The sequence below is a fragment of the Bufo gargarizans genome, chromosome 2 (assembly GCF_014858855.1).
Source record: "Bufo gargarizans isolate SCDJY-AF-19 chromosome 2, ASM1485885v1, whole genome shotgun sequence".
Classification (NCBI taxonomy): Eukaryota; Metazoa; Chordata; class Amphibia; order Anura; family Bufonidae; genus Bufo; species Bufo gargarizans.
Genome location: NC_058081.1, coordinates 194378563 through 194406432, shown reverse-complemented (window position 1 = coordinate 194406432; position 27870 = coordinate 194378563). Strand labels below are relative to the sequence as shown.

At 42.5% G+C, this 27870-nt stretch overlaps 1 protein-coding gene across 1 annotated transcript in view; it reads left to right on the top strand.

The window, feature by feature from the left end:
• The window catches only part of CCDC33 (coiled-coil domain containing 33), a 130352-nt gene that overhangs the window by 65209 nt on the left and 37273 nt on the right, over window positions 1–27870 (top strand). The window contains exons 14-16 of the mRNA XM_044283367.1: window positions 24438–24589; window positions 24739–24787; window positions 26967–27162. Coding sequence (XP_044139302.1) covers window positions 24438–24589; window positions 24739–24787; window positions 26967–27162 — 397 coding nt within the window. The remainder of the gene's footprint in view (window positions 1–24437; window positions 24590–24738; window positions 24788–26966; window positions 27163–27870) is intronic.

Genomic DNA, 27870 nt, shown 5'->3' with positions numbered 1-27870 from the left:
CTTGCCCTGCATCATTTATAAATATTTATTTTAAAGCTATTGACATAGAAACTTCAGCACTCCATTGAATATGGTGAAATCAAAGTGTCTTTAGTTTTGTTTTTCTTATGCAAGGCAACTCAAAGGTGATAGTGTGACGTTTCAGTCAACATAGACCTTTCTCAAACACAAGTTGCCAGAGAGAGATATAGTGTGGATACACATGTCTACCAGCTCAATACAACTTTAATCCTTTTTTTCTATATCTCTCTGGCATCTCGTGTTTGAGAAAGGTCTATGTTGACCGAAACGTCACACTATCACCTTTGAGCTGCCTTGCCTTTTTTCCTTTTTTAATTTCCATTATCAAAAATGTCATAAAAAAAAGAAAAAAAGACATATGGATAACCTCTTTCCCATGCCCTCCCAGCAGCACCAGCCCCACCTAGGCCATCCATATCCTAGTGAGATGGGAAAAAAGACACCTCAATCGATACACCATGAGCCTAGAATAATATTGTTTTCTCTACAGGTCGATCTTAACCATACATCTCAAATATCATAGTGTTTTGACAAGGCATTTTTCCCTGATAATATATCTCATAAATAATATTTTTAATAACCAGCCGTTTCCATGCCATAAGAAAACTCTTTCAGCACCATAAATTCAACAGGAGTTTAATTCCAAGAAAAGGGTCATTTCTGACAATCATTTTGCTACTGGTACATGGCTTTTCTCAGGTGACACATCCCGAGGCCCCAGTATGTCCACATATTCAAGTCTTCAGTTCAAGGCAAAATGTAGCTTTAACAGGGACAAAATGGGTGCATTAAAGAAATATCCCTAGCAAACACACATTTCATAACACATTATCTAAGTTTTGGGAGGTCTGACATCATACTTTCATTTCCTATGAAAAAAAAAATCACTGAAATGTAATAATTTCCCCTTAAAACTTTACTTTTATTTGATCTATTAAAAATCCCACATATAAATAATAATGAATGTCAAATTACAAAAAGATAATTCCACCTTGGGACTTGTTAAACCTAGAAATACAAATGTTGATGCATTGCCAACATGTGGCTACTCACGATACAGTTAACAACGGAACAGTTGATAATTGATCCTGAGAAATGGGACCAAAACGATATCAGGATCTCTCCTTGGTGGTGAGCCGATGAAGAACTCTGTTGCCTTATATCCAGGAGAAAGATCCAATAATTCCGCTTTTACGCAGTTGACCACTGGAGGCTACCATTCTCCTTGATAAGGCATGTGCTTTTCAGTCTCCCATTGCTGGTACTGAGTGGATAATGGAGCCTGTACATGGACACCCACAACAGTAACACTCGGTTGCCAATGTGTTCATAAAAATGTGCAAGGAATTACAGAGGAGCATTCTCAATGTAGAATTCTAAGAAAACATGTTTCAGAATTGTTATTTCATGGGTATAACTACTGGGGCACTATAGAGAGGCATTATAACTAGTTGGGGTGCTATAGATGACATTATAACTACTGGATGCACTGTAGAGGGGTCTTATTACTTCTGAGGCACTATGGGAGATCTTAATCACTACTGAGGGCACTTTGAAAAGCTATTTTAGTATTGGGGCACTCTGGGAGGGCTTTATTACTTCCGGGTGCTATTGGGGCATTATTATTTCTGGCAGTGCAATGGGAGAAACTATTTCTAGTATGGGGGCATTATTCTTACCAGGGGTGCTATGGGGGCATTGTCATTGCTTGGCACAATATGGAGCGCATCTCTACTAACAGACTCTCGGAGCATTAGGGCACTATAAAGAGGCATTATAACTAGTTGGAATGCTATAGAGGACATTATAACTACTAAGGGCACTATAGGGGAGCATAATAACTACTGAGGCACTGTTTGGGACATTATATCTACTGCGTGCACTGTACAGTGGATTAATTACTTTTGAGGCACTATAGGGGTGCTTTATCACTACTGAGGGCAGTTTGAGAGGCTAGTTTTTTACAATTGGGACACTATGGGGGGCTTTATGACTACTGGGGTGTTATTGGTGTATTACCACCGGCAGCACTATGGGGGAAACTCTATGGGGGCACTATTATTACCAATGGTACTATGGGGGCATTGTAGTAACTTGGCACAATATAGGGGCATAACTACTTACAGACACTCTCAAGGGGCATTAGCTCTAGAGATGAGCGAATAGAATCCCACGAGGTGGAATTTGATCTGAATTTCAGGATAAATTTGATTCGCCTAGAAGCCGAATTTCCTTGTGCTTCGTGTCAGCGAATCGATTTAACCTGAAATAGTATAAAAAAACCAAAAATTCAAACTTGCCTCCTCCATTTGCTCAGGACGGGCTGCCACCCTCCATCCTGCTTGAAGATCTCGGACGAAATCCAGTGCGGGACGAGATTACATCATCAGTTCATCACACCAGCCGGCGTGATGACATCATACGTCACAATGCCGGCCGGCATGATGTCGTAATCTCGCACCACACAGGATTTCGGCCAATATCCTCAAGCAAGATGGCGGCAGCCGGCCCGTCGCGGCCCGGCCCGTCAGAGCCCTGGAACAGGCACTTTTTCACTGCCACGATCCGATTGGTTAGTCTGCACAGACTAACAAATCGGATCGATTGCCGGCAAGGGACCACTCTGATTGGTCCCATGCCGGCATTACTGCACTGTATGCTGTCCGTGACAGCAGCAGGGCAGGGACAGAAGCTTTCATCCAAGCGTTTTGCAGCGATTGGATTAAAGAGCTGCCATGACATCTATACACGTGCTAGCTGCACGGGGTATGTGTAGCTAGCACGTATATAGCCGTATGGCAGTCGGGAAGGGGTTAAGATTGGCATCTAAAACGACAGTCTTAATAAATGACTCCAAATATAGCTAGCAAAATATCTCTTCTACCACTAGTGTTGTTCTAGTGGGACACTACATAGATACCAGCCAGGGCACTGAATAAGCAGGGTCATCCTGGCAGTTAACCTCAGGAACAGGTAATATTTTATGGGTGTTGGAAAAGTCTTTGTTTAAACAAAGTTGAAATTGGGAAAATGTATTATATCCTATTCACTGTACCTAAAGTTCTGAATTATGAGACATGATTATTATGTCGCACTGCCCTTTGTTGAAAGCAGAGTTCTCTTTAGCCACAATTGTTGTCTATTATGTTTACGTTGTATTTCCTGGTAATAGAGACCACGACTTGATGTTATAAAACGATAGATACTGATCTTTAGCTTTGTGGGCTTAACAGATCTCCACTGACAGAGACAAAGTGCCCAGGAAATTATCACTGTGGATTAAAAAGTAGGGTGATGAGAGAAGGCATGATAGAGGGATGAACTGGAAAAGATGGAGGCAGTAATTGTGGTGTTCACAGGTCTGCGCTCGTCCATGGGGTGTCTTCACAGATGGATTATTCCACAAAAGAAAGGATGAAAGAGAGAGAGCGATGAAAGGCAAACAGCAGCTTTTCTGCTTATCTCTGGCGTCCAGAGTGGAAACTGTATGTGTGCTGAGGCTTCTCATCTGGTCCTGCGTGCTGGAGAAAGCTGCTGAGCCTTCTCTTCTGGGGCTGTTTAACTTTATTTTGTAATCCAGCATCTGTGTACAGGCATTCCCAACAGATAGGCAGGATTATGTACTGTTACAGATATCAATGTTGGAATGTACATTTGGCAACTAATTGGAGAATACAGGCAGCAACAGATCAGATTTTTCCCAGTCATTACCAAAATGTTCTCCTAGGGTCTGATATACACAATAAAGTTAAGAAATCTATAATGAGGGTAGAAATGTCATCACTGGTCTAGTTTTCCTGCATAGAAATCACCATTTCCATATTCCTGATACCATGACCAAATTAGTATGCTCCAATCTTTTACATATCTTTTAGATATCATCCATGAAAAGGAAGAGGCAGTAGTGTTTGATGGGACATTTGTTTGCGTGTTTTGCTCTCAAGGTCCTGATGAACAATTGCGACAGCTATCACCCCTTCTCAACAATCAGGCAATTATCCAAAATGTGTGATTTGTTCCTGATAACTCCCTGTAAATCGGCCCATGCATAAGAGCTTTTTAATTTGGCCACACATATAAAATGCTTTTCAGCCAAACCTGATGATTTCAACTGGACGGGTCATCCATCTAATTTGTATGGGAGCATCCTAAGTCTCCCAAGATGGTAGATATCGGGGAGATAAAGATTGAGTATATTGGAATTAAACTGCCCAATCCTTTTTATTTTTGAGGAGATAAACCACTGCCAGGTTGGCAGTGGCTTCCTCCCCTTTTGCTACTGTAAACACATGGATTCTTGGCCGAGTCCAGTAGACATGTTTCTGGGGGGAGTGATAGCTGAACGAGTGCTTGGTCGATAGCTGTCTTAAGTGTATGGCTTGCCTTAGGTTATGTGCAAAAATGATTTGCAAAAGGGATACCACAGGTCTTAAAGAACTTGCAGGACTTTTTTTTTTTTTATACCTACTCCTTAATAATAATAAAAAATATAGTATGACAGAGATAAGATCAGTGACTGCAACTTGGCTGATTTATCTAAAAAAAAGTCAAAGAGTCTTAGAGGGCCTTTAATCCACCTCCTGTCCAAACAGAGGATTCATCTGTTGCTCTCTTCTTCCGTATTCTTTAAACTGCAGCTCTGCTTCTTCAGATCGGCTGCTGTGCATAAGCACAAACCCAACATGAATGAATGCATAGAGAGCTGATTTGTTATAAATCAGAAGCAACTAAAACACCAGAAGAAAAAGAAGATAGCCTATAGAGTTGTTTGGAGCTACCTTTCCGTTTTCCAAAATATGAATATATCTTAAAGCAGTAGAACTTACTTGTTTTTTTTTTATGCATTTAGTATACTACTTACAGTATATTTGCCTAATTTAGATATTTAATGATGTGTGTAATATATTGAATAATACATTTCATACTAAATCATGCATACATTAATATGAAACACTGTCATTGAGAATATGTCACTCTAGTTTCTTATCCCTATAAGCCAAATGGAGTATGAACATTTAACAGTTTTTCAATTATTAGTAGTGTTTAAAGTTAATCTGTCACCAGGAAATTCACTGTTAAACTAGGCACAATGTCTTGTAGGGTTAGCTTACCCATATGTTCCTTAGTTTGGGATCAAGCCAGTCGGATGTTTATTTATAAGTTCCAGCTTTCTGCAACACCCTCCGTGACAATACCTGGCTGTTTCCTTCAGTCCTTTCCTGAGCAATTTGTCTCTACAGACCTTGTTAGGTCACTCTAGCTTTCTAGAGTCTGTTAAAAGCTACCTTTATCTGCCTGTGTACTGACCACTGCCTGTTTCCTAATACTTTTCCACCTATCCTGACCTGTGCCTGTTCACCGTAGTGATCCTGTGCCATCTGTCCTGACCTTTGGATTGCTTCACAGATTTGCATGTACTTTGCCAGCCCTGACCTCTGTCTGTTTTCTGACTACATCAGCAGCTAACCACACTGGGACTATTTCAATAGGTAACAGCCTGGTGACTCCCCTGCAGTGAAGTCCAGATCACTGTATAGAAGTTAAAGGTTGAATTCCAAGGAATAGCCAGCATAACTCCCTTAGGTCTATCCCATGATTGACATTGTCAGCCAAGGTGGCTATGCAGAAAACTGGCCCTGTCAATCAGGAAGGGAGGCACTGAAAGAAATAGAAGGAGAAGCAAGGGTCCAGGGAATGACCTGGAACCATACTCATGTGCACTTACCTGCTGGCTTAACAGTAAATTTCCTATGAGGACTTCCTTTAAGTAATTAAAGTTATTCTTGACATTCCCAAAGCCAGCCATACACATAATATAACTGTTGAGGGATATTGTGTTTAGCTGACAGTTATCTTTTCTGATTTCCCTGTAAACATGCATGCTTAGCTACATCAGAGCGCTCTTTAATCGTCAGATCGCTTTAACCGTCAGAGCGCTCTTTAACCATGTATATTATGCACCATGGGTGCAGAGGAAAGTGGGGGGTGGGGAGTGGAGTGCGCATACTCACCGGCAGTTCTTGGCACTGCTGGGCTGTCGTCTCCAGAGTGAAGCAGGGAGCTCTCTCCGCTCCCTGCTTCACTTTTCTTCTGAGCTCCAGCACTCCCCATGCAGGCCGCACCTGCAGGGCTGCCATCAGAAATTTTGGGGCCCCTTACACAGCTCAAGGCCTGGGCTCCTACTCCGCCCCTTTAGAATCCGTCCTGACTCCACCTCCCCTCCACCCCCAAGGACCTACCCCCAATTTCATAATTTTTTTACAACTACAAAGACAGTAAAAAGTGATAATCAGTGATTTCAGTAAGGAAATCATTTTTGACCAAATAATATGAAGCCTGCTACCACGACAAGGTAGACTCTTTTAAGCAGGACCCTCCACTAACACTAACTACACTACCTGTTCTAATCTGGCAGGGCAACGCAATACCTACTGCGCATGCGCCGGCTACCAATTTGTCCGCGCAGCCACAATGGAAAAGGGGAGGGGAGTAAACGGGCGGGCACAGGCACACGGAGAGCAGGGTTATGAGCCGTTGGGGAGGTCCGGTCTTGGGCTCGGAAGATTGAGACACCGCCCTGGGCACTTGAGAGGGCTCATTTACATAATCTTCAAAGTTCATTTTTGGCAGAAAGAAGACTCGGTTATATGCAGCAAAGGTACAGTTTTTAACTGCTGGGTGGCACATATAACGCTATAGGATCTGTCTAATATGGTCAAATGTGGTGACAGACTCCCTTTATTGTTATCACTGCTGCAACAAAAGCATCAGCCTCAGTGTAAACTGTTCTACAGTCTGACTCACGGCTCTTTTAACTCAAAGAATCGAATGAGTCTCTAACTAAGTCTGATCTTTAGATTCTTTTAAAGGGTTTCTACCACATCGTTTTGACAAATTTAGCTGTCAGACACTAGCGATCCGCTAGTGTCTGCTCTACCAAACAATCCTAATATAATAGCTTTTTTGTGCAGCCGTTTCCATAAAAAAACGAACTTTTATTGATATGCTAATGAGCCTCTAGGTGCTATGGGGGCGTCTTTTCAGCACCTAGAGGCTCGGTCTACCTTCACAAAATGCCGCCCAGCGCGTCCCTCCAGCACGCCCATCTCCTCTGGAATGCGATCCTACCTCTGAGTCAGCGGACGAATTCTCGCGCCTGCGCCGTGCGCGTCTGTCTTCGACGCAGTAAATGTCTGACCGCTGCCTGCACAGACATCTCGGTCATCAGCGCAGGCGCAGTGAATGTCTGACCGCTCCCTGCACAGACATCTCCACTGCGCCTGCGCTGATGACCGAGATGTCTGTGCAGGCAGCGGTCAGACATTCACTGCGCCTGCGCCGAAGACAGATGCACCAAAGACAGAGGTAGGATCACATTCCAGAGGAGATGGGCGGGCTGGAGGGACGCGCTGGGCGGCATTTTGTGAAGGTAGACTGAGCCTCTAGGTGCTGAAAAGATGCCCCCATAGCACCTAGAGGCTCATTAGCATATAAATAAATGTTAGTTTTTTATGGAAACGGCTGCACAAAAAGCTATTATAATAGCATTGTTTGGTAGAGCGGATCGCTAGGGTCTGATAGCTAATTATGTCAAAACGATGTGGTAGAAACCCTTTAACCTGTGACTCATTCGATTCTTTCTTAGACTCCCTGTACAGTCTGTGACTCAGACTCAGAGCTGCTAGTGTTTGCCTTGCCTCAGCTCTGATTGGTTGGTGGGCGGGGAGGGGAGGGGCTGGCAGAAGCAGCTTCCACTCTAGGATCAGATTACACTCCTCCCGAGTCCCTCCCTGCTGCCAGCGGCTCTGCTATTGTGTGCTGTGACGGAGCTGACTCAGACTGAGCGGCTTCACACGGATCGGTTCAGTGAACTGAATCGATTCAAATGAATGATTCGTTCATGAACTGGACATCACTAGCAAGGAATGATCAATTGCCCCCCTCTAGTCACTGACAAATGAGAGGGGGTAATAAAAAAAAAAAAACATTGGAACTGGCCGGGCCCCCCCCAGGGTCTGGGCCCCTTACTGGTGTATCGGCTGTACCCCCCTGATGGCGGCCCTGCGCACCTGTCACTGATGGCTGTGGGAGGTACGCTGAAAGCCCGGGAATCGGTCTCCAGCATAGCCAGCAGTGCGATGTGTGGGAGCACATCATCAGGGAAGAAGGTAAGTATGTGTTGGGTTTTTTTGTGTTTTTTTTTCATAAAGCTGCAGACTGGAGGCAAAAGGGGGCCACAACAAGAGTGAGGGGGCACAAAAGTGGGCATTTTTACTGAGGGGTCACCTAATCTGCCATAACTACTGTAAGGGTAGCCACATATGTGGGCATAACTACTGTGAGGGGGCACATATGTGGGCATAACTACTGTTAGGGGGCACATAACTGGGCATAACTACTGTAGAGGGGCACATATCTGGCATATCTACTGTGAGGGGGCACATATCTGGCCATAACTACTGTGAGGGGGCACATATCTGGTCATAACTACTGTGAGAGGGCACATATCTGGGCATTACTACTGTGAGGGGCACATATCTGGGCATTACTATTGTGAAGGGGCACATATCTGGGCATATCTACTGTGAGAGGTGCACATATCTGGGCATAACTACTGTGAGGGGGGAATATATCTTGTATAACTACTGAGAGAGGACACATATCTGGGCATAACTACAGGGAGGGGGCACAAAAGTGGGCATAACTACTGTGACAGAAACAAAGGTCGGCATAACTGCTGTGAGGGGCCACAAGGAGGACATAACTATTTTGAAGGGGCCACAAGTTGGGCTTCATTACTGTGATGGACCACAATGTGGGCATTAGTACTGTGTGGTAGCACTTAGGGGAAATGTCCTGGATTATCCTGCTATACATTGGCATGGCTCAGTCTTACAGGACCAGCACAGCGCCTCCTGCTGGTGACTTCACATGGGCAGTCACCATCCCTTCCTTATGTGATTATTCATTTTTTTATGACCACAGGGACCTTGTTCTGGATCCAGTGGACATCGCGCCGACGCCAGCGACACCCTGGATGAGGTAGGACCAGATTTTATTAGGACTAGGTGAGTGTAGCCATGCATTGGGCTTAGGGCTCTTTAACACGAGCGGATCCTGTGCGGGTAATCCGCTGCGTGAAAGAGTGCCATGCCCCATGCCGGACAGCAGAGACACGGAGCATTAACATGATTAATAATGCTCTTTGCCTCTCTGTGATCTTTTTACTACAAAATCAGTGACAACTTTATCTTACAGTGATTTTGTAGTAAAAAGATCACAGAGAGGCACAGAGCATTATTAATCATGTTAATGCTCTGTGTCTCTGCTGTCCAGAACGGAACTTGGCTCTCTTTCACGCAGCGGATAGCCCACACGGCATCCGCTCATGTGAAAGAGCCCTTAGTGTAAAGAAAATCTGCCGCCTCTTTGTAAAAAGGGGGGGGGGGGGGGCGGGCCTGATCCAAAGTTTGCACAGGGGCCCATAACACTCTAATTATGCTACTGGTTACAGCATGCATGTTTTGTGAATGAAAGAGGGGATAAAGCCACTGTTAGTCACCTGTAACAAAAGGGCTATCTTCCTGATAACAAAACGATCAGGTATATTGAAATCAAACATATCTGACTCTTCCCTCACCCATCATCTGTTGGAATGCTGTATTTGTTTTTCAGTAGACAGAGAAGCACTGATAGCCCAATCACTTTGCTATTGTACAGTCAAGAACTGAGTCCAATTAGGTCTACAGGCCTTTTTTGTGACCTCATGAATCTTCATAGATTGATTATGCTTCCATAAGAATGTTCACTATTGCATCATGATTGGTAAATGCTGCTTGTAGAAGCATTCAATCTAGGCAGGATCAGACTGGCCCACCAGAGTACCAGAGGATACTTTGGTGGGCCCGAGCTCTTCTAATAAGGTCCTACATACACAGAAGGTGGGCCAACAGAACCATTTCCTCTGGTGGGCCCAATGGACTTCTGACTCTAGGCCTGGCTGCCTAGCCTGTGACTCTACTAGGTGACATTGATGGGCTTTAATGACACTTACTGACCACCAGGGTGGAGTCCCTTCTACTTTGGGCTTCTAGAAGCACTGTGATATAATACATAATATGAAACACTGGAAACATGTCATGGGACATATTGTATTGCTGCTCTCCAAATGACCAAGGCTTTTTCAGACAAAGCAGAGTCAATCTTTATTATACAGACATGTATGTTTATATGCTTAAAATATGGGAATAGAATAAAGAGCATTACAAGTAGTATACAAACTGAAGGGCAAAGGGATCTTCCATAAATTGCATTCTATGCTTGCATGAGGATGAAAAGTGTAGCAAGCATGTCTCCAGGACAGATTTATGGCCCCTTGGGAGGGATGTGATTAAAAGCTGAATCCTAGTTTGTAAACACAGAGGACAATAATGAAAGAGAAAGATTTATTGGGTTTCTGGGTAGGGGTAAACCAAGGGGAGAAGGATGAGTGCTGGTTAAAAAAATAAATAAAAATGAAGCAAGCTGCAATAAAAAGGAGAATAGTTGGGTTTATATATAGAACTCTAGGCTTATACATGGGGTAATAGGGGCATTAGTGGTGCAATTTGATTGTTAATCTTTATTTATTTTTTGCCTAGAATAGCTTCCATAGAATACTGCATTTGAGATCCTATATGTGTATGCATTTTATAATGTGATTTTCGCTGCTTATTGGGCAGGCTTACTAATTTAATCGTTGGCGTAAACTTAGGCTGTCTAGGCTGGATGATAAATCTGGTGCAGGGATAAATACTTTTATATGACTCTATACCATGTATTGGTTGGCTTAGTTGGAATTGTGGCAATAGATCTCTCAGATTAAGGACTCATGCACACGACCGTTGTTGTGTTCCGTTCTGCAAAATGGGGTTCTGTTGTTCCATGATCCGTTTCCGTTTGTGTTTCCGTGTGTCTTCCTTTATTTTTGGAGGATCTCCAGACATGAAGGAAAGTAAAAAAAAAAATCTAAGTCAAGTTTGCCATGCAAATGATAGGAAAAAAACGGACGCGCGGACGCGAATGACAATCTTGTGTACCTCCGCGTTTTTTGGCGGTCCCATTGACTTGAATGGGTCCGCGAACCGTTTTCCGTGAAAAAAATAGGACAGGTTAAATTTTTTGGACGGACTGGAACCACGGATCACGGATGACAAACGGTGCATTAGCCGAGTTTTCAACAGACTCATTGAAAGTCAATGGGTCCGCAGAAAATCACAAAAAACGGAACAACGGACACGGAATAAAACAACGGTCATGTGCATGAGGCCTAAGCCACACTTCTTTTGTTGGTAAGGTCACTCACCTTTGTGGGCTAGCTGTTGAGTATTTCTCAAAAACTAGTTTCAAATTGTGCCAAATTTTGGCTTCGTTTGCAAAAGTGTCCAGGTGTACTGACATTAGTTAAATTTGAACCAACGTCCTTTGAAGATACTATACAGTGACGCTGTGAGAAACATTCAACGTGTTTGTGGTTTTATAGGCTTATTTGATTCCATTACAGCTTTTTATTATATAAATTCTACCGCTATGAGTAATTGGGATTTATTTCTTTTTTATTTCTCATTACTAAAACGGTTGCATTTTATGAAGTTGATAAGCCCCAGGCAAAGTTTAAATTACCCTGCCTTCTTAAATGATATATTCATACATTTTTCCATCCTGCTGCTTCTTCTCAGCAAACATTAAACTTGCCTAACACTGTGTGTCCAGGTCACCAGAGAAAAAGCCAAATCCTCATTATTTCTAAACTGACATTTTTTTTGTCTTTGGTGCTAAGTCCGTGCTTGGGGGTATAAACTATAACCATTAGCATATATTTTGACGGGAAATGACATAGGTGTCTCCCAAAAGATAATAAGACGATGTACAAGAGGCATTATTGTTGTGAAAAACATTTCTCAGCTTTTATTTACATTTGAGCAAAAAATACAAGATGTTTCGCACTGTGGAAAATCTCAGAGGACGTGGTCGGAAGCCAAAAGTGACACCTGTGCTTGCCAGGAGGATAGTTAGAGAGGTGAAAAAGAATCCAAAGATCACCACCAAGGCCATCCTGGTGAATCTGGGCTCTGCTGGTGGCAATGTCTCAAGGCAGACAAGCCAACGGACACTGCACACTGCTGGGTTCCACGGATGCAGACCAAGGAGGATTATTGCATTGTCATCTAAACAGTGTTTCTGAAAATGGTGTGCAGTGTTGGAACACCTAGACCAATCATTTCTGTGAATTAAAGCGAAGCACTGTCACTGTAGTTGGGACTGTTGGACCTAGAGGTTTCCATACAAATTAGTGAATTGTTGGCCAAACCCTTCAGGAATTGTGGGTTCAGCCAACAGTCTTATGTTTATGGGGTGCTCCCAACTCTCCTCCAAAAGATGATGGTAGGGGAGAGACGGATCCAAAATCTGTATTTATAATCCCTTTGTTATCCCAGGAGATAAGGCACTGCCAGAAGTGTCTAACAGTGGGGTTCTCCTCTCTCCATTGTCAGCACATACCTGTACATACAGGGCCAAGCTGAACATGTATCAGAAATATGATTGGCCAGTTTAAGTTTGTAAAAAGCTTTGTTGTACTACTTCCAGTTTTTCCTTGTGTGTAGGTTCAACCAACTATTTATTTTTGACCTCTTTCTTAGGAAGACAACCCTTCTAAAAGATTATTTTTCACTTCAATTTAGGGTGGTTGTCTCAGGTTTCATTGTAATAGAATATGAAAATAGTTGACCATTCCAGAGTAAGAGCAAAAAAGGCAGTTTGCCAATTTTGGTCTTTAGAACTGGTCTATATAGGTTTCCTATTATCATATTAACCATAATGGACCATGACTATGAGACTATTTGTTTATTCTGCCTCACTTTTTTAAATTTTTCTAGTCAAGCTAAAAGAATATAATATTTTTCACTGACCTAAAGCATCATAGGTTAAAAAATAAAGTAAGAGAAAGAATTACAATTTTTACACATCAACCTTCTTTATTAAGTATTAGGTATTATTTTATATGTTCACCTGCCTTGATGAGACCTAGAGTATTGAGCACAAAGTGGAACTCCCCGTTGCCAGTTTTCTTTTAGGGCCTTTACTGACTAATTTTCTGATTATTTTCATAGCCGCACACATAAATTTCATCTATCTCAGAATTTGCTGCAGAAAGCTCTTATAGCTCATAATGTTAAGAGAGTGCAATGACGTAATTTGTAGATTTGTGCCTGGAAAATCCTTGATTCTGATATGTTTAGTGCATTGAACATGCCATTCTCTATTTTTATAATATCTACTTTATATGGAAAAGTGGAGATGGTTCCAAGAAGAAGGGAATGTTAAAATATTTCTAGACCAGGGTGTGGAGTGCCAAAAGAGAAGACACTAGTCCACTATCAGTATTTTCACTGTATAAAATAGTGTAAATAGCGTTCCTAAGAAACCCAACATCTTATAATAAATGTATTTTTGTAAGTAACTTTTATATAACCTCAGAACTGTTTTTCCATTCAACATATAATATTATTGTAATAGAACTAGCCCATGTTAGTTTAATAATTTCAAAAATCCTATTTTCTTAAGGATCTGTCTGCCAAATGTTTAACTGTTATTAAATGTGAAGCATTGTGAAAGTAGCTAGCCTCTTAGCTGGATGCATCACATTTAACCCCTTAAAGGCCAGGCCTAATTTCATTTTTAAATTTTTTATTTTTCCTCCTCATGTTCCAATAGCCATAACTCTTTTTTATTTTTCCATCCACGTAGCTATATGAGGGCATATTTTTGGCGGGACAAGATGCATTTTTTAATGCCACCATTTAATTTACCATGTCTTGTATTAGAAAATGGGAAAAAAATAGTTTGTGGCAAAAAACAAAACAAAAAAACTGAATTCCACCGAGGTTTTTGGGTTTTTGACATCACAGCGTTCACTATGCACTAAAAATGACCTGAGATTCTTATTCTGCAGCTCAATCCAAATTACGAATGCAGCGCATTTTTTTTAAATGTTTTTACTACTGTGGGGATTCGTTCTGGTAGTTAGGACTAGCAGATGCAGTATAGAGGCAATGTACACAGTTATTGAATCAAACAGCGGTGTTTATTCACACATTGGTGTATACCAAAATGCAGATAAGCTGTATCACAAAACACAGGTGGCTTGGTGTTTGTTCACACACAAGGAAAGTCCATAAACAATAAAAGTTACCTTTTCTCCTGGGTGTTAATTCACACCCTGTTAGCAGTTCAGCCTCATCAAGTCCATAGGCGGCCTATTCGCCTTTAGAGGAGCCTAAGTTCTCCAGCCCGGCTCAAACCTCAAATCCCAGCACAGCACTTAGTTCACGGCACACAGACTCCTGAGCTCCACTGTCAGAGGGAGGTAAATCCACACACCTGGCAATACTGGCTGGTTTTTATACCTGGCAAAACCCGGCCTGGAACATGGGGAGTAGTCACCCACCCAGCACTTTGACTACACCCAGTAAGAGCCGCCCCGGATCAGCTATGACAGCCATGCTAACTCTCAAGGTGTCAATTAGCGATAGCTGCTGCTGACACATAAAATATGGGCTCTTACTTCACCTCGGCGACGCATACCTTCCATGCACGATGATTCCAGGTACCTTCTTACTCTACTTTAAAAAAAAATAATAATAATTTAGAAAAATCAACATATTCTTTGCATCGCTATATTCTGACAGCCATAACTTTTTTATTTAGATCTACAGAGCTGTATAAGGCCTTGTTTTTGACGTAACGAACTTTAGTTTTTATTGATACAATTTTTGTAGTATATACACAGACAAGATGATAAAAAATGTCAAACTACGTGTTTTTCGATTTTGTTTTGTTATGACGTTCACCACACAGGAATTTTTTTAAAATATTTTAATAGTTCAGACATTTGCGGATATTACCCAATATGTTTATTTTTTTTATCGTTTATGTAGTTTTATATGTAAAATTTATATGTAAAATAAAAACTTTTTTTCAATTTTTTTATAACTATTAGCGCCCATAGGAGCCTAGTACATGGGATCTTTTGATCCACTCTCCTATTCACTCTAATAGATCTTTATTAGGATGAATTGGATTTTTACTCTCTCCATTCTGAGCTATGCCTCGTGCATAGCTTAGCATGGAGAATGTAATGGCAGGCCTGGATCGCTTCAGAAGCATCCAGGCTGCCATGGCTACCGATCGGAGGGAACAGGCAAGGGAGATGCCTCTCCCTGCTCCGCACAGTTCATCAGATGAATATAGAGATGAGCGCTTCCACAATGGAAGCGCTCATCTCTCCCTTTCGCTGCCACCGCCGCCAGAATGGTGAGTCCACCCCTGGCTCTCACTATATTCTCGGGGGTAGGAGGCAATTGCCCAGTTTCCCCTCCCCCCTGGAGCCGCCAATGGGTTCTGGTCCTGCTCCAGGTCTAGCTGCTGCTGCTGCTGCTGGTGATTAGTTTCCTCACTAGGTGGGTGAAGAAAGCTGCTCATCAGTGACTCTAGACTAAAGTTGCTGCTGATGGAGCTGGAACTGCTCCTACCCTCCCCAACCTGCCACAGCAGCCACGGCAGAGGAATGTAAGGGCAGAGGGCCTCTCCCCAGTTCGACCTGCAAGAGGATGGACGATGGTGCAGATAGGCACAGGCAAACTGGCTACATAGGATGTCTCCATAGTAGTTCATATTGTCCTCCCTCTCAGTGGGTGTAAAAAAGGCCCCCATTTTGGACCAGTAGTGAGGGTCCAACAAGGTGAAGAGACAGAAATCATCCCTCTGCCGAATGCTGACAACTCGGCTGTCACTACGCAAGCAAGTGAGCATGCATCGGGCCATTTGTGCAAGTGACTCAGAGGGAGTCCCTGCCTCCATTTCCACTGCATACTGCCACAGTGTGTCTGGGTCATCTGTCTTGTCTTCCTCATCACCCTGTAGCTCCTCTGGCTGCTCTTGCTCCTCCTCTCCTGTCACCTGTGTATAAAAACCACCCATTTTGCTACACATTTGTGCTCCAATGTCCTCCTCCTCCAGTTCAGCCCCCACAGGGCTCATGTGGCCGTGAGATATAGGCGCCACGTCTCCAGTCCCCTGACCAGCCATATTTACCAGCATCTGTTCCAGGACATGAAGCAGTGGAATGACGTTGTTCATCCCGTAGTCCTGGCGACTGACAGGGTCAAAGGGTCTGAGGAAACATCAGGTGTCATGCATGAGCTGCCACTGGCTAACATTGAAGTTACACAGGGGAGTACTTCTGTCCGCTTGGATAATCAAGAAATCGTTTATGGCATTTCTCTGTTCGTATAGTCGGTCCAACATATGGAGGGTGGAATTCCAACGAGTGGAAAATCGCATATCAGCCTATGTTGGTGGATGCCGTTCTGCCGCTGCAGCTCAAGGATGGTGTGCTTTGTGGTGTACGATTGACTGAAGTGCATGCAAAGTTCCTGGCCATTTTTAGGATGTCTTGCAGATGGGTGAAAGACTTCAGGACGTCATGATGATGCGTGTCTCACTGCTGCAGGGAGCGGTTAGTAACTGACAGGACCGCCGGCTCCCCTGTGCCCCAGTAATAATAGGTATGTGTGGGGCCACTGGGGGTTCATTACACTGTGAGGGCCCCTTACACAGTATAATGACCCCCAGTGCCCCCATTTAGTATAATGATCCCCAATGACCCTCCATTTAGTATAATGACCCCCAGAGCCCCCATTCAATATAATGACCCCCAGTAACCACCATACAGTCTAATGACCCCCAGTGCCCCCTCCATACCATATAACCCCCAGTGTGGGAGCCACTGGGGGTCATTATTCTGAATGGGGGGGTGACTGGGGTCATTATTCTGAATAGAGGGCCACTTTGGGGTCATTATACGGTGTGCGGTGCCACTGGGGGTCATTATACTGTGTGTGGGGGCATTGGGGGGTCATTATACTGTGTAAAGGGCCACTAGTAGTCATTATAATTTATAGGGGCCAGTGAGGGTCATTATACCTCGTGGGAGCCACAGGGGGACATATAAATGTAAAAAAATGCCTCAAGGGGTCCCACTGGGATTTATCGGACAAGGGCCCAAATGAACCTGGAGTCGACCCTGGTGACGCTGCATATGTTGACACAGGGCCGTGGTGCCAACATTGGCACCCTGGCCACGCTTCACCTTCTCCCCACAGATTCTACAACTGGCCATGTTCACCTCCTTCGGCGGTTTAACAAAAAACTGCTACACCGCCGAGTAGGTGATTTTTACCCCCTACACTCTGCACTGACTGACTGCTAACGCCGCTGCTTCCTTGAACCACTGCATCACTACTTTCCGGGCAGGTAGGCTCCTGCGAAGCGGGTGGTCTACCCTGGGCAAGTTTGGCTCCCGACCTCCCACTGCTGCCATCCTGCTGACTCCTGGCCATGCAAGCGACTTGCTGGCTCCAACACTGCCTCACGGACAAGCTACCACCCTCTTCTCCCGATGATGATGAAGCCCCTAATTCACCCGGCTCCCAAGGGCGATCAGCTACATCATCATCGAGTACTGTCTACAAGTCACCGCTGTCTTCCTCAACGGTCTCTGAGTCAGGAGCCTGACCGCCCCTAATTCACCCGGCTCCCAAGGGCGATCAGCTACATCATCATCAAATACTGTCTACAAGTCACCGATGTATTCCTCAACGGTCTCTGAGTCAGGAGCCTGACCGCTCGCAACACCAGCTACCACGGCACTCTCTTCATCACTACTTGCCCGCCTACCAGAGGAAGCAGCGGATGTCTCATCCAGATCTTGGCTGGCCAGTAGCTGCTGACTATCCTCTAGTAGCTCGTCCTCGCTGTATAGTGGAGCTGAGCCAACAGTATATAATACTTCTCTGGCTCAGGGAACAGAAAAGGACAGAGGCAGGTTGAGGATAGGTGAGGGCACAGGGCCTGCTCCCGGGACATGCCAACTAACAGTTGTGTTTGATGAACCCACCGACTCTTAGCTGGGGGTGTCTGAGGTCACTTGGGACGTAGTGGATGACCGAGTCAACTATTCAAGAACCTTTGGGTTGCTGGTCAAGACACGACCGCTAAATGACCCGGGGGCTCAGGCCTCTCGAAGTGACCCCTGCTTCCACGCCTCCTTACTCTGCTGTGACCTGTGCCTGTGCCAGAAACATTTAGGCCTCTGCCACTCCCCTGTGCAGGGCCTGGGACTTTTCTGTCTGACATACTGTTAGATTAAATAAATAAATTGGAAATTAAAACACCCCAAAAAAGTCTGTAATTTTCTCACTTCACCACACAACGACTAATAAGCCATTTTTTCCCACTAATACACGCCAAAGAAGGCTTTAGAACATTTAACTGCACTGCTGAACGGCAAATAGCCCCTTACTTTTTTCCACTTATACACGCCACAAAAGGATTTAGAACATATAACTGCACCGCTGAAGGACAAATAATATATATTTTTTTTGCCATTTATACACACCAAAAAGGGCTGTAATTTTCTATATTCACCACACAACGGCTAATAAGCCCTTTTTTTTTTGCACTAATACAAGTCAAAAAATGCTTTAGAATATATACTGTAACTGCACTGCACAAGGGCAATTAAGACATAAATATTTCCTTATAATGTTAATGGCTGTATCAAACAGCACTTGCACCCCAACAACAATAACGGTTTGCTGGAATTACAGAGCTGTATAACTGGCAATTTGGATCCCCAATCAGTACAGCAAGGTGTAATAGGATTGTTCCTATTACCCAGGCTGTAAACTCCCCTACTGAACCCTGTTCTGTTTCAATATTGTGGAATGATTCCTCCCTATCCTTTCCCTGAACTTCTACACAGCAAAATAAAAGTTTTAAAGTCTTTTCTACCACTGTCCCTAGCGCCTGCTGACATCCTTCTCTTGACTAAGTACACTTGAAAATGGCTAACTCCAAGATGGCTGAGGCTATTTATAGGGCTGTGACATCACAGGGCTGGCTGCTGATTGGCTGCATGCATGGCATTATGGGTGATCCCTTGTTCCCAGAGTTCCTTGCTCCATGTCCTAACAGATGCAGCAGCCGTTTTAGGAAAAAATGTCATTCGTTACCATGAAGCGTGAGTAAATTCGGATTCAGTGCGAATCGAATTTTTCCTGAAATTTGGATCGAATTCAACTTCGTCAACTTCGATTCGGTCATCTCTAGTAGAGAGACACATTCCAAAAAAGAGGTTAGACATATGAAATGTGACAAAATAAGAAATCATGAAATTGCAAACATTTTCAGATATTTTAGTGTAAAATTTGATGTACTGGTATTATACCATCCAAACTGGCAATATGCAATATTATCAATGTGGATGCTGTACCAACACCAGTGAATACAGCCATAACTGAGGTCTCCTATGTTGAGCCACAAAGCCCACCAGTAAAATGTATTTTGAGAGCCCATCATACCATATTACCTGCTTACACAGCAGCAAGATGCTACAAGATGATTGATTATGGGGTCCCTGCAGCAACTTTGATAAGACAGGTCCCTGGGAAAGGAGGATTCTGGCTGTCCTGCCTCCGTTCCTATAAGTCATCTAAGCCATATGAATGTGTCTATAATAATAAACTGGGTAGTTTCTTATGGTGCTGTACACTGCCTATCAATATGTAGTGCAGTAAGTCTACTGTGTTATGCCACTTGTGCAGGGGGTTGGGTGACAAGGGGCCCACTGGGAGATTCATTTGTACCCCTGTGTGCCAGTCAGAGCCTACTCACCAGCCACTGGCTGGAGGACTACTGGTCTAGAGGAAGACAACAGCCTGGGCCTACCAAAGGTAAGGTAGCAAATGTATGGGCCAGATAAAGGGAGTCGGGCTAGGCTACACAGTGTGTATAATACATTAAAATGCGCTGGAGTAAGAGGGAGTCCTCTTAATAAATTCAGCGCATCTTCTGGACATCTGTGAGCCAGAGCTATGAGCTGGTGATAGACTTGCACTATAGTTTTTGCCAGTTTCAAGAGTAAATTATAGTAATTATGTTGGGCTGTAGGAGGCAGCACCCCTCCTAATTGTTGAGAGCTGTGTAAAAGTGAAAAGAGACACAAATGTTTGCACAAAAAAATTGTAAATGTTTACACCAGAAATCATATAAATTTCCCCCAGTAATGATTTAGTGACTGGGAACAATTACTTAGCAGTAAGATTACAAACACAGAACATGTCAAACACCCAGATCACAAGCTATCAAATAATTATCCAACTTCAAAAAGTCTATAGGAGGATAGCAGTTCCCTACTTCATGGGCAGAACTACTGCTGTAGTAGGACATGACTTCTGTGTGGGGGCTCTAAGGGCGCATTCTACTGTGAAGGAGGCACTAAGGAGACATGACTACTTTGTGGGGGCACTAAGGAGGCTTGATTACTGTGTGATGGCACAAAGGGGGTATCACTACTGTGAAGGGGCACTGAGGGAACATTCACTGTCAAGGGGGCACTAAGGAGGAATATATATAGAAGTGTTACTGAGGCTCACCAGTCGGTCAATATGGATAGAGGTGCTCAATCACCGGTACACCTAAAAACCGCGAGAATATGTTGTATTGGAAAAGAAAATTGTGATGGCACACTCACATTTGGTTGAATGAACTGTATTTATTGGTTTTAGTTGAGTATTTGATTTGCGTATTTAATTATAATTTTAATTATATATATAAAAAATATATGGGCATATATTAAAAAATAGGATAAAAATGGAAATGTGGATAAAAAAAGTAGAAAAATAAAATAAAATAAAATAAATAAATAAATTTATATTTATATTTTTCAACTTTTTTATCCACATTTCCATTTTTATCCTATTTTTTATATATGCCCATATATTTTTTATATATATAATTAAAATTATAATTAAATACGCAAATCAAATACTCAACTAAAACCAATAAATACAGTTCATTCAACCAAATGTGAGTGTGCCATCACAATTTTCTTTTCCACTAAGGAGGAATAACTATTGTGTTTGGCACAAAGGCGTGGACAGCATACTGTCCAGCATTTTTTATTTTTTTTTCCGATTTTTTTATGTGACTGAGTGGGTGGGGGTTTCTACAGCAAATGTGGTTGGTCTTGACTAGCCACAAGATGGCTGGTGAGAGTCCCATTCAAAAATTTGCTATGAGGCTCAGCCTTTTCTAGTTATATCTGCCGCTAATATTTCTGAAAATGATCACAATTTGTTTCTTGAATTCTTGCATAAAATCACACCAGGTCTGTGCACCTTTTATGCACATCACATGAACATCCCTAATGACTTTTGCTTTTCAGATTTTACCAGCATTGTTTTCCTTATTGGGGATTTCTGAATTAAAAAGTCTCCTGTGACTACTAAGCAAGCCGGTAATAATTACATGCTCATAAGAGAAGAAAACTCATTAAGGCACATTTACACTGCGCCTATGAGCAGGCAATTATCACGAAGGAAGCGTTCCTTCTGAACAACTGCCTGCTTGTCACAGGATCTGCCTTTACATGCAGTGATGACCTCCGCTGTAAGGGGACAAGGGATGGCTACTGTGATCTGCTGTGCCTTTCGTTCATTCCCGATAATGTACCTTACAATTGGGCAGTCTAGGTGTGCTATTACACTGAGCCTAATACCGCCCCCCCCCGGATCTCTTCGGCCCTATATAGGATATTATCTATGGCTATGTACACACCACATTCGACTTTGTACTTTTCAGTACAAAAAAAAAAGATTCAATTTTGGTCAGGCAGCAAATAGGCAAGGGCACCCAGGGCTACCCATGATAAAAAGCAATTTTTTGGGCACTGTGAATCATGCAAGGACATCATTTTACAGGCTCATTGCTCTTGACCAGCACTATTATATGGACAATGTGGCTTATTTAGAGACTATCCTCTATTCTATTCTCAATACACTATTGTATGGCAAAAAAGATGGTTTGTTCTAATGCACTGTTAAAGTGCGGTATTTCTGCACTTTTGCACTCCTGCTTTATACTGTGTGGATATTTTGTTTAGATACATATACAGGTATTATGATGACATTATTATGGCATTATTTGGGCATGGTGTGGCACTATGATTTAGCAAGACATTTCAACTATTACTCCGCTACTGTACGGCAGCATTCTATATTTACATGCTATACAGAGTATTTTTGTGTGTATACATACCGTGGTCCATCAAGATACAATGGCCTCAGGATACAATATTTTCAAAATACAATCTGTCATTGTAAGCTGAAACTCAGACTCAGGTCCAACCATTCAACATGGCCATTTCTCCATTATAACCCCTGTATTGGCTGTCTAGTAGCTCCTCTCTACAGTGCGGTACTACATGGCCTGTACTGCCCTCTGTCTGTACCAGGATGAGCTGCTCCTTTTGGATGTCAGGTGAGGGCAGCTCCATTTTATTTTTCTGATACATGTATGTACTATGCAAAACCCTGAAGAAGCTCCTGCCCTCATCATAGAAAGTGCTTTACAGCTTCCAGCATCTATTCCTGACTATTATATGTAAGGACTCGCTTTATCTGACTTAGGTTATCTGCTATCTTTCTTAAAGTTTCATTTATTTTCTTATTTAACTTTCTCATCGCTTTGGAACCAATTACTATTTTTCCATAGAATTATGAACTCTGGTTTCAACTGGAACCAGTTAATATTATACAGGTGAAACTCGAAAAATTAGAATATTGGTAAATTTCATTTATTTCAATAATGCAACTTAAAAGGTGAAACTAACATATGAGATAGCTCACTTTGCATGTAATGAGTTTATTTCAAGCCTTTATTTGTTATAATTTAGATGATTATGGCTTACAGCTTATGAAACCCTAAAGTCACAATTTTGAGGTACCCTTTACTCAGGGGACATGGATTAATTAGCTGACTAGAGTGTGACACTTTGAGCCTAGAATATTGGACCTTTTCACAATATTTTAATTTTAAGCTGCATTAATGCAACTCCTTTTAATTTGCATTAGGCCTCATGCACACGACAGTTGTTTTTCTCGGCCTCCGTTCCGTTTTTTTTGCGGATAGGATGGGGACCCATTCATTTCAATAGGTCAGCCAAAAAATGCTGATAGTTCATCCGTTTGTGTTCCGCATCTGTTGTCCGTGTTTCCCTTCAGCAGAAAAAAAATAGTGCATGCCCTACTTTTTTCACAAGGGATCTGTGAAAAAAAACTGATCCTCCAGAAAAAACGGATGCCACATCCGTTTTTTTAGTGAACGCACAATTTGTCATGTGCATGAGGCCTTACTGAAATAAATGGACTTTTGCAGGATATTCTAATTTTTCGAGTTTTTACCTGTATATGTCTTGAAATGTTTCTTCTTTGCCTTTTTTTTTTCTTTTCTGTAAGTTCATCTTCTTCAATTCATGTCATTTTAAAACTGATTAAACCACGTTTTGCCATTTGCTTTTCAATGCTTTCAGGTCATAAATTAAAATGACTAACATGCCACAAAGATCCATTGTTATAATGGTATCCTTATCCCTAATGATGCCTTTATGTAATTGTGCTTGATGCATTAGCAATAATACTAAGTTAACTGCCCAGGGTTAGTCACATTGTCTCCAGACAGGCTACTCTCCAAGTCCTGCCTTCTTCCTCTTGGTGACAGTTTCCTGGGATATGTTGTGTTGTGACAACCTGCATGCACAGCAAGGTTTCCGTATAGGAGGATCAATCATACCGTATTTCTAGAAAACCAGTTTTAGTGATAGGTAAATTGTCAATTTGGTGGAGAAGAAGTAACATTTAAAAGGAGGCGTCCCATGCATTAGAAATCCCTATAGTGAGGCAGACGGACAGGAAAGACGTGCTAGTGTGTAAGAAGGAAAAAGGATTATAGGAAACATAAGTAAACAAGGAGGGCGTGGACCTTCAGCTGTGCCCTACTTCTATTGACTGCCCCCACACTGGCTACTTTACACAAGGTGAGTAGTATGAGAGAGCTGAAGCTGTGGTTGCTATTTGGTGAAGGGAGGAGGGTGTCTGTTTGGGTTGGAGTTAGTAACTGTGTAACACTTACCTCTCTAGGAGACAGGACAGAGTTAAGTGCGGTCATCTCTCATTAGTGTAGGGTTAGGTGCACAGCTACATTCTGTATACATCACGTCCCCATGTATCAGTAGCAATAAGTTCAAGAAGTAAGTATACAGGGACATACACAATGACACATATGGACTACTTTTAGCAAGCAAATTCTTATATGTTGGTTCACATCATCAAATCTGGGCCTGCTAATTCTTATGGATGGATAGCTTTTATAGACCATACTCTTCCTCTGTAAGTATGACCACTTGTTGTGTGTTTTTTGCGTATTGCCTATTTTCTGTACTCGCCTCCTTAACTGGTGCCACTCTTTATTTGTAGCTCCAGAAAGATCCCCCTTTTCCCTCCTACAATGCTCTGGCTGATATCCTTCCGGACCCATGGGTTCAACAGACAGCAAGAGAACAAAAGCCCCCTTCTCCAGCAGAGCCTAGAAAACAGCCCACCACAAACCTGTCCCCCCAATACCTGAGGTAAGAGCCCTAGCCCCAACGTCAGATCATAAGGCCAAAGCAGGCATAATTATCTGAAATTATTGATGGACAAGTCCTGATTTATACTTGGAATTGCATCTCATGCACCCTGGGAGCACTTGAGCTGAAATATTTCTGATTTCTTCTAGCGGTAATATGGAAGGGCCTGAAGATCCCGTGATGGAGCATCAGGAACAAGTAAGTGGAGAACGTATGTCTGGGCAATTATTATTAAATCCATAAATTGTGGGTAGAAAAAAAATGTCCCCTATTAGGCCGTGTTTACATTTCCATCACACGCTCCATAGGGGCCTCCGTCAGAAATTTTGTTATCTTTGAAATAAAAAATAGATTTGCATGTTGTGCTATTGTTACCATCAAAATGACAGAACTTAATGGACCCATTATGTCAGTGGGGTCTTTATATGATGGATCTGGCACGACTTTCTTTTTTTTTTTTTTTCTATTTTTCCGTTCATGAACAGAAAAATGAAAGTTTTAGTGGACGTGTCAACAGAGCTTTAGAGAATTACATCTATTTTTCCTCTCTGTTCCCATTTTCTAACATGAGACGGCGGTAAATGTTTTCTGTTTTTCTATACAAATTGTATATGGGCATCCCCCTACTACTCAAGACAAAGCAATGATCTCCATTTGAGCACGCATTTGCTGTGTCTTTTTCAGCAGAATACAAAGCCCAGATCAATAGCTATTAGTGAATTAATCAGAGTGAGAACAGAATTGATTTTCAATCTGTAACGTTAGATGCCTTAATGGTAGTGTGATTTATGCAAAACTTATATAGGCATTAATTGAAGGAAATACTCATTAGGAACTGTTACTATGAGGAGATTGTGCATTCTTTTCACAATATTTTTTATGTAAATGTAGAAAATAGATTTTCATGCTTGCTAGTAGTCAAAATACCGTTTCTGTATGATACACATAAAGTATAGGATCTCCCTCTTCTGGCCTTCATTGGCATTGCAGTCATTTTCACAGGCAGAAATACTTACGCCTCACTGTGCAGAGCAAAGCCATATTACGGTACTCTATAGGTACTCTGTGGGCTTCTGTTGGGTTCCTCTGTGAGTTGCTTCTAGGGAAGGATAACACTGATGGGCCATGTCTGTGCCTATAGATTTCTGTGAGTGCTGTGTTACTAATCCACCCAATAGGGAACCATAATATGATTGTCTACATTAACCTTGCAAAGAAACAGGGATTGTGCCTTATTTCTGTTGAAAATAAACCTGCCACCTACAGTTGGCTTTCAAATAGTAAAAAAGAGAAACAAGGACATCCGCATGCATTGATCTATTATTGCTTCTCAGCACAATTCACATTGCTTCTTAATAGTATACAGTGACATAATCTCTATATTGTACACAAGGCATTTGTATACATTTTGATCAAAATGCATAAGCCCTAAGACAGCTGAAAGGCAGATGAAAGGCACCATCAAACAAACATGCTGCAAGGTATCACATGCTGTATACTATGCAGTGCATCCCTCTTTTTGTAAAGTAGTTGTGTCTTTGGTCAGAGGATGACTCTCTACTAATCGGCTATGAATGATCCTCTACTTTAGGGGTTCTAGTAACACTACATGTCACAAAATATCATTGTGGATTGAGTATGACTCAGACTTCACCGCACAAGACTATAATCATGGTTCCCACCCTAAATGGGCTTTTGTGGACCATACAATGTCTCACAACATACAGTAGCTTTCCTTTCAAGAGGACCTGTCCTCTCTCCTAATTCCCCATAATGTAACAACTCTGCATTGTACTGTCACTCTATTTTCCTGCCAGTAATTTATGAATAGGTCGACAACTGGGTGTTACCAGTTGATAGTGCGTCCCTGCAGAGTCTGATAGTGCCCAATTAGTGTTGAAAGCGTGTGAATGTGTAGATGCACACCCCTTTATCAAAGGGTATGGTAACACCTAGTTGTTAATTTTTTTCATACATTTCTAGGAGGAATAACAGAGGAACAAGATGCATATTACTAAGAAAAGATGCTCTACAATTGTTTACTGAAACAGACATGTCAGGAGAGGTGACTGAACCTCTTTAAGTCCCTCTTTAAACTCTGCAGTGCCTTTTATGTGGAAACCTCCTAGTTGGTAGTCATACACTGTATTGCATACCATGGACAACATAGACAGGTTTTGGATCAAAAACTGGCCATAAATGTGCTCTGATTGCTCAATTCTGTTCACTCAGAGATAATATTTGATGGTTTTAAAATTCTGATGAGTCTCTGGGGGACATTTACTAAGCAAAATGCTCCAGAATGTTGCCACAAATTATGCCTAATTGATCATTCAAACCAGCTTCAGTAAACCCTTGCTTTTTTTCCCACCAAAAGGAACTGGCAAACTATCGCCTCGCCATGCAGCGTATGGCAGATGACATCATTGCTCTAAACCGTCAGATGAGTGGACTAGAAGCAGAGAACAGTGCTCTTCGTAGTGAGCGTAGTCTGAATCAGGATGCAGGCCGCAGTCTTCTAAGCGACACAGACATTGATGTCATGACCAAGGCTGAACTTGCAGACCGACTTGGTAAGCACATGTATTCTGTATACCTACCTGCAATGGTGCCTTACCCTTCTCGGGACACGGATAGGAAAACAAATAAAGACAAAAACCAGATGGTGGGGCCCTATTGGGGTCCCTTCACACTGAATTTTCTGCAACTGAAAATTAGCTCCATTCATCTGAATGGGGTTGTTTTGGTGGCAAGCACATGGCTTTCAGCAAGCCCCATTCAGACTTTCAACAAGATCTGCAGTGTATGAAGGCACCCTTACCATTCTTACATATAAGTTCAGACCTCTAGTAAAAAAACTCTTATCAACGTCATTTAATTTATAGTTAAAGGTCCTCGGGGTTCTGAAATGGATGGCCTGTCTTCAGGATAGATCATCAATATCGGATTGACGGGGGTCTGTATCCCGCCACCCCCGCCAGTCACCTATATGAAGAGGCCTCAGCGCTCCATGATGCTGAGGCGTCTTCCTAGGCCAGTAACGTCACGTTCATTGGTCACGTGGCTTAGGCGCAGTCCAGACCCAAGCGGATAGGGCTGTGCTACGGTATCAAGCACAGCCGCTATCCAATGGTGCTGTGCATGGTAAGCTATGAGAAGGCCACGACACTCACCATAATGCCAGTAAGCACTGCAGCTTCCTCAATCAGCTGATCCTGAGGGTCGATCATGAATATGAAAATCCAGATCAACTGGACATGAAGAAAATTCTAGAAAATGTT